We start from the raw sequence: 8146 nt of genomic DNA, 5'->3' as shown, positions 1-8146 counted from the left end.
TTATTGACTCTGAGCCTTGGAAACTGGAGAAGCACATAAATATTCAACTCACTGCGCATTTTGATGTGCTGGGAGATCTCCAGCAGCTCCATCTCTGTAGGCATGTAGCCCATGGTTCGCATGCAATCGCCCAGATCTTTGTAGCTGAGGTAGCCATCCTGATCCGTGTCAAATTCCTTGAAAGCATCTAGCAGCTCTGCCAGGAAAGGTGAAAAAAATCAACCAAACAAACAAACTTTGCAGACATGAAGCAAAGGTTCCTTTACCTTGACTTTTCTTCCCCCATTGGGGACTCAGGGAAAGGCCCATAGCCCTGGAAGGCAAGCACACCCTTGGGCTCTCTTACAGCCATGGCCATTCAGAGGTTGCCAGGAACTGGGCAGGCTGGCTTTAAGCTAACAAGCACAAGTAATCTTTGTAGAGATGTGTTGCCCAGATAGCGTATCTGTCATAATCATTCTGATAAATAAAATTGCCACGTTGGCTAATTTGTAACCATCATGACCATTTACAGTTTGCAGGAGAGAAAGTTTACTACCTTAATAAACTCCTATACATAAACAATTATTATTATCACAGATTTGACTTTCTATACTTTCTTTTCTACTAATATAAATCTTTACCATCTTTTCTCCTTAAAGAACAAAAAAGGGAAAAAAAATTAAAAAGAGGAAGGCAAATATGCTCTTAGGATAACATTTATTGATGTGCAGGTAGTCCTCGACTTACAACAATTTGTTTAGTGATCATTCAAAGTTACAACAACACTGAAAAAAGTGATTTATGACTGGTTTTCATGCTTATGATTATTGCAGCATCCCCATGGTTACATGATCAAAATTTGGGCACTTGGCAACTGGCATGTATTTATGACGGTTGCATTGTCCAAGGGTCATGGGATCATCATTTAGAACTTTCTCAGCTGGCTTCTGATAAAGTCAGTCACAAAGTGAAGTCAGATGCACTTAACAACAGTGATTTGCTTAATAACTATGGTAAAAACGTTGCAAAATGGAGCGCAACTCATTTAACAACTGATTTGCTTAGAACAGACATTTTTGGGTCCATTGTGGTCGCTAGCCGAGCACTACGTGTAAACAAATTTTTTTGTTTTGAATTTGTTCCCCCTTTTTTTGCAAGAAACTCATCTCGCTACAGGTCTGGAAACTTCTTGATGATTTATGCGTTTTGCCTAATTGATGGCAATTCATAATTAGCTCCAATAAATGACAATGGTTAAACTGAGTCTGCCTCATATCTTTACTTGTCCCCGAAGAACTGTTCGTCCTCTGTTGGTCACTCCCTTTCTTAAAAAAATGTCTGTAATATTGACTTAACAAACTAATTTTTTTTATTAAATCACAAACTAGAATATTCTTTAGTCTGTGAAACTATCTGAAATTATAAATAATCAACTAAATTAAATTAAGATAATTAAGTCTCTGAAAACAATAAACATTAAAAAAAATTAAGTCTCCTCTAAAATGGACACTGAAAAAGAACTAAATTTATGCAAGTGGAGGCTGGGAACTGGGTAAATCAGTAAAAGTCCTTTTACTGATCAGCAGTGAAATAGTGAGGACTGCATCTTCCCCTCATGGCCAAAATCTTAAGATCCTATATCAGTGATGGCGAAACGTTTAGAGACCGAGTGCCCAAAAACTGGCCCCGCCCCTGCTCCATCCCCTGCCCCGCCCCCACTCTGCCCCCCATCCCCCACCCTGCCTGCTCACAGGACCACTCACACCTCCAGGGCCCGCCACAGATCGCCCAGGCAGCCCAGCAGCGCTATGGCGGCCACACCCTCTGCCCGCGCCCTGCAGCATCAACTGCATGATGGGGTGTGAGGGCAGAGTCTTGTCTACGCTGCCTGGCTGCCATGTCCTTGGCTGCGATACTCCGCGTGGGCCACGCTCGAGGGCGAGTCTCCTTCAGGGGAGCTGCTGGAGAGGAGGGGGTCATGGGGGGAGGCAAGGCTGGGGCAACGGCACGTGTGCCCACAGAGAGGGCTCCGAGTGCCGCCTCTGGCACCCGTGCCATAGGTTCACCCGTGCCATAGGTTCACCCGTGCCATAGGGCACCCGTGCCACCACTGTCCTAAATCCATGTTCCTAAAACATTGCCAACTTACCATCCAGTTCCAACGGGGAAAGCTCTCTTTCCTAGCATAAAAAAGGAAGAGAAAAAGGAGGAAATGTTTACTATAGATATCTCATCTTTTCTTCAAAAACTAAAGGTGATATAATAGCACATCTCACTTTACCACCTGAAAACCAGAGGATCCCATGTGCAGAATATAGGGGAATGTATAAAAGAAGGGAGGGAAAATTCATAAGTAACGTTTATTATAATTTCAGCTATATAAAGATCTAACTTGCTGAAGAAGCCTTATTAGAGCTTCTTTNTTATTGACTCTGAGCCTTGGAAACTGGAGAAGCACATAAATATTCAACTCACTGCGCATTTTGATGTGCTGGGAGATCTCCAGCAGCTCCATCTCTGTAGGCATGTAGCCCATGGTTCGCATGCAATCGCCCAGATCTTTGTAGCTGAGGTAGCCATCCTGATCCGTGTCAAATTCCTTGAAAGCATCTAGCAGCTCTGATAGGAAAGGTGAAAAAAATCAAACAAACAAACAAACTTTGCAGACATGAAGCAAAGGTTCCTCTACCTTGACTTTTCTTCCCCCATTGGGGACTCAGGGAAAGGCCCATGGCCCTGGAAGGCAAGCACACCCTTGGGCTCTCTTACAGTCATGGCCATTCAGAGGTTGCCAGGAACTGGACAGGCTGGCTTTAAGCTAACAAGCACAAGTAATCTTTGTAGAGATGTGTTGCCCAGATAGCGTATCTGTCATAATCATTCTGATAAATAAAATTGCCACGTTGGCTAATTTGTAACCATCATGACCATTTACAGTTTGCAGGAGAGAAAGTTCACTACCTTAATAAACTCCTATACATAAACAATTATTATTATCATCACAGATTTGACTTTCTGTACTTTCTTTTCTTCTAATATAAATCTTTACAATCTTTTCTCCCTAAAGAACAAAAAAGGAAAAAAAAATTAAAAAGAGGAAGGCAAATATGCTCTTAGGATAACATTTATTGATATGCAGGTAGTCCTCGACTTACAACAATTTGTTTAGTGATCATTCAAAGTTACAACAACACTGAAAAAAAGTGATTTATGACTGGTTTTCATGCTTATAATTGTTGCAGCATCCCCATGGTTACGTGATCAAAATTTGGGCACTTGGCAACTGGCATGTATTTATGACGGTTGCATTGTCCAAGGGTCATGGGATCATCATTTAGAACTTTCTCAGCTGGCTTCTGACAAAGTCAGTCACAAGTGCATGATTCACTTAACAACTGCATGATTCACTTAACAACAGTGATGCGCTTAATAACTGTGGTAAAAAGGTTGCAAAATGGAGCGCAACTCATTTAACAACTGATTTGCTTAGAACAGAAATTTTTGGGTCCATCGTGGTCATTAGCCAAGCACTACATGTAAACAATTTTTTTTATTTTGGATTTTTTTCCCCTTTTTTGCAAGAAACTCATCTCGCTACAGGTCTGGAAACTTCCTGATGATTTATGCGTTTTGCTTAATTGATGGCAATTCATAATTAGCTCCAATAAATGACAATGGTTAAACTGAGTCTGCCTCATATCTTTACTTGTCCCTGAAGAACTGTTCGTCCTCCGTTGGTCACTCCCTTTCTTTAAAAAATGTCTGTAATATTGACTTAACAAACTAATTTTTTTTATTAAATCACAAACTAGAATATTCTTTAGTCTGTGAAACTATCTGAAATTATAAATAATCAACTAAATTAAATTAAATTATTTAAGTCTCTGAAAACAATAAACATTAAAAAAAATTAAGTCTCCTCAAAAATGGACACTGAAAAAGAACTAAATTTATGCAAGTGGAGGCTGGGAACTGGGTAAATCAGTAAAAGTCTTTTTACTGATCAGCAGTGAAATAGTGAGGACTGCATCTTCCCCTCATGGCCAAAATCTTAAGATCCCAAATCAGTGATGGCGAACCTTTTAGAGACCGAGTGCCCAAAAACTGGCCCCGCCCCTGCTCCATCCCCTGCCCCGCCCCCGCTCTGCCCCCCATCCCCCACCCTGCCTGCTCACAGGACCACTCACCACCTCCAGGGCCCGCCACAGATCGCCCAGGCAGCCCAGCAGCGCTATGGTGGCCATACCCTCTGCCCGCGCCCTGCAGCATCAACTGCATGATGGGGTGTGAGGGCAGAGTCTTGTCTACGCTGCCTGGCTGCCATGTCCTTGGCTGCGATACTCCGCGTGGGCCACACTCGAGGGCGAGTCTCCTTCAGGGGGGCTGCTGGAGAGGAGGGGGTCACGGGGGGAGGCAAGGCTGGGGCAACGGCACGTGTGCCCANCTCTCCATATTTATTTTTCATTGCCCAATTTCATCACTAGCTTTCCTTCAGGCCATAAGGGACTCTGGTTGGAAAATATAGGTTTTCTTGAATTTTTCTTTTTAATGGTTCTTATTGAAGTTTTTCAACAGAATTAAAAACAATACAAATTTTGAATTAAAGAAGAATAAAGTAACAAGTAGTATAATAAGTGAAAAAGAAAAAAGAAAAATGAAAACATTCTAAAGTAGCCTTCAATCTTCTTGACAGCAGTTATAGATTTATATTTCAATAACATTTATATTTAATATTTTAATCTCTGATTCCAAGGTTACATCATATATTGTATGTATTTGAACCCAGAAATTTCTGGCTTTTTACAATTCTGCCAGGCATGATAAAATGAACTTTCATGTTATCCACATTTCCATCAACATAATTTTGAAGTACGTATATATGTTCTGGACAATTTTTCTGGAGCCACACCAACAGTACATCATTTTACATTTTTCCCGTGTGTGTGTGTGTGTGTGTGTGTGTATTTAGTGGTTATTTTGACAAACTTCAAACATTCCTAATTTCTTGGGTCTAGGTAAAGTCATTCTAGCTACTAAGGACTCGTCATCAAAGCATGAGATCTGCTATTAAAAAGAGGATATAATGCTATTTGCCCTCCCTGTTTCCCTCCCTCTATACCTCCAGTGCCAGAGTCATATCTTAGAGGGTCTCACATGGCTTGCATATTAAACATTTTGCAGGAAACAACAGTCTTGGATGCCAAGGCACTTCAGTGCAATTTCCCAGGATTCTAGTGACATTAGTGATGAGGACAGTGAGACCCCCCCCTCCCCGTTTGCCATTCCCTGTGACCTGCACCAGAAACCCATGGTTGTTTTAAATCTCAGTAGGCTAAATGGATGGCCATGGAATAACTCAGTAAATACGGATAAGGAGACTTTAATGACATTTAAATTTACTTCCCATTCCTCCTTTCACTTTTACTACATATGTAAGAAGGGGAATCCTGGCAACCAGGACCTTCTCCATCCCAGATGCCAAGAGAAAGCCTGGCATGGTTTCCACCTACCCCCCCACACACCGCTATATTGTCATCTTGGCATATTTCATCTCCAGCAGAGAATGGGCATGGCTGAAAGTGAACAACTGGGGGAAGGACTTGGGGCATCATGGAAGTGAAACCCTCTTCCATCAAACTGTGCTCCCTAGCGACTGCAGCAGCAACAGAGGAGGAACAACATCAAGGCAATAGTGATAAAGAGGTAATAAAACCAGTGGTTAATGGGTATGGCTGGGTGAAACAGGACCTGTGTCTAAAAACTGTTGATAGGTCAGAAATGTAGAGGGCCTCCATGCCAACGATCTGTCAGCCAGGCAGCTTGACAAGTGGCTTAACCGGCTGATCCGAGTACTACCTGCCTATGCTCACCCAGCCCTGCCTCTTTGCATGTTAAGATAGAGTTGTTAGTGTTGTTTTTCCTGCCAGCACAGAATGCTTGGTAAGAAGAACAAAGATAAGAGACTCCAGCAATTCCTCTCCTTAAGTTGTCCTGCACTGCAGTCTGCAAGGAGAGCCCCAGTGTTTGGCCTTTTTCCTGTAACAGAATAAAAATTAAGCCAACATGCTTTTCTGCCAGCCCATGGACTAAAGAACGGCCCGCTAAGGCAACTGTGGAGCTTGTCCTTCGTTGGCATTTTTTCAGCTGTTGAGGAGGGCCGATGTACAGTATTAAACCTTGCAGAAACTTGACTGATCAATTTTACCAATTCTACGCCCTGATGTCCCACCCAACAGGCCCTTGACCTTCCTATTTGTGGCACGCAGCCTCCCACAGAGCCTGGTGGGGTCTTCGGAAAATTGCCTTCTCCTGCTCTGCAGCCACTCACTCACCTTGCCAAAGACCGTGTTGAGGAAAGGGGAATAGGCCTTGGTGGCAGCTGCATGAGGGTCATCTTGATGCTTCTTGCTGTGCTTGGTATGAGGACCCGACTGTGAGCTTTGCTCAGAGGCAGGGCTTTCAGTGTTGCTGTCCTTGGACTCACTGTCATGCCTGGAAGGCTGCTTCCCTTCTTCCACTTTGCCTTCGGGTAGGCCCTCTGTCTCCACTGGCTTCTTGTGTGGCATGGGACAGGTGCGCTTCTCTGAGATAGGCAACCCTGTATGAAGCCTCCGAGTATGAAAGCCAAGGTAATCCTCTTAGATTTCACCCCCAGGAAGGAGCAGAGAGAAAGCTAATAAGAGGGGATTATTATGGCAATTTCAGGGCAGGCTTTAAAGCTGTTCTGGCTATAGGTCCTTCCAGGGTTAGAAGGAAAGAGTTCTAGAGTTCCCATGTGGGATGGGCCCTAGGCAGGTAGGAGTGTGAGCCTGTTTGCTCAAGTATACTCCAATTGAGAAAAAAACATGTTTTCCTATTGTTGAGGAAAAACACAAAGCAGCACTAGTACAGGGTTGGGATCTATGCCTGGAAAATCTTTTTTTTTTTAAATTCCAGACAACCACTTTTCCTTGGAACTACCGGTAGCTACCAGAGGACCAGTAGTAACTGTGGGCAGGATAATCACTTCAATCTCTTTCTGCCTGCTCCCTGTAACTGCTCACCCTTCCCTGGTAATTGTGCATAAGATTAAAACCAGAATTCTCCTGAAAATAACCCACTTTCTTGGAGGGAACTCTAGATATTCTCATTAAAAGTTATACTGTCTACCATTGTTTTGAGTTTATCTATGATTCTCCATCACTGAAAAGACAGCATTGAATGTATCTTTAAAAGGGGGATGTACATTTTTTAGGTTGAGACTGCATTTATTAAACATAATTATTAAGGGCTGAATGTTGGCTTAGACAGGATCCTGAACTGATAGTGCTGGAGCCAAAATTTAATGGGAGAACCCATTCTCTCTTCTCCCAACCCCCAACAGCAAGCTACAGGAAGAAGCAAAACTTTAACATTTGACACAAGAAATCTAATCTTATATTTTAAACTTAGTGAACCTTGGCTTATCTTAAAAACCTAAGAAGGTCGGATCTGCGTAGCACTTGCACAAGACACCTCTAGGTAGTCCGAGGCTTATAGCCGAGACCCTATACTAAGGTTTTGTCAGTCTCTCTATTATCTATCCATCTATGCCATACAGGAATACAAAGGGGTACTGGAAAAAAATCACTTCTATATTGTTGCCAATAAAATTACACGATTGTGTGCATGATGTTACTAACCAAGACTCAAAACAGACTTTGCCTTTAATGTGACTTTTTACTTAGGGAAATAATGCAAAATGGCTTGATAATGCTTTTAGTACAAACCATGTTGCTTCCTCTTCTCCCCATGCCCATTGTGCATACAAGAATATCTGTTTTGGCTGCTACTGCTTTTCCTATCTCAAGCTTTGCAGCTCCCTAATCCATCCATCGTTCTCTGAAGCCCTCCTCTTCTAGAGTCTTCCTAATGACTCCAGCCTCCCACATCCCAGCCATGCAACACTGTTTTCCCATTGATTCTTCCATATCTCAAGTCACCCTGAGCTGCTTTTCATGGTTCTGGTTCCCCATTCTCCTTTCAGATTGGGAAAGAAGTTGTTGCTTCCACCTATTTTAGTAAACAAATAAATCTGCATTATGCTTTTTTTAATCAGCAGAGGGCACTACATCACTGAGCAGTACCATCTGTTCTTTAAGAAAAAAAACCCACAGGTTTGGTTTATTTTTGTCATTAGTAATGG

At 42.5% G+C, this 8146-nt stretch overlaps 1 protein-coding gene across 1 annotated transcript in view; it reads right to left on the bottom strand.

Annotated features, from left to right (window-relative positions):
• Positions 1-6548, bottom strand: part of LOC107293626 (calcium-binding protein 2-like) — a 17356-nt gene extending 10808 nt beyond the window's left edge. Inside the window, exons 1-3 of the mRNA XM_015822782.1 lie at positions 6315-6548; positions 2132-2162; positions 53-196 (exon numbers count right to left, since the gene is read on the bottom strand). Of these exons, the coding sequence (XP_015678268.1) occupies positions 53-196; positions 2132-2162; positions 6315-6548 (409 nt within the window). The remainder of the gene's footprint in view (positions 1-52; positions 197-2131; positions 2163-6314) is intronic.
• Positions 6549-8146: the final 1598 nt, after the last annotated feature.

The sequence above is a fragment of the Protobothrops mucrosquamatus genome, unplaced genomic scaffold (assembly GCF_001527695.2).
Source record: "Protobothrops mucrosquamatus isolate PMUCROS unplaced genomic scaffold, P.Mucros_1.0 scaffold1676, whole genome shotgun sequence".
Taxonomy (NCBI): domain Eukaryota; kingdom Metazoa; phylum Chordata; class Lepidosauria; order Squamata; family Viperidae; genus Protobothrops; species Protobothrops mucrosquamatus.
Note: the sequence above shows the minus strand (reverse complement) of the source record. Positions and strands in the feature narration are given on the sequence as shown.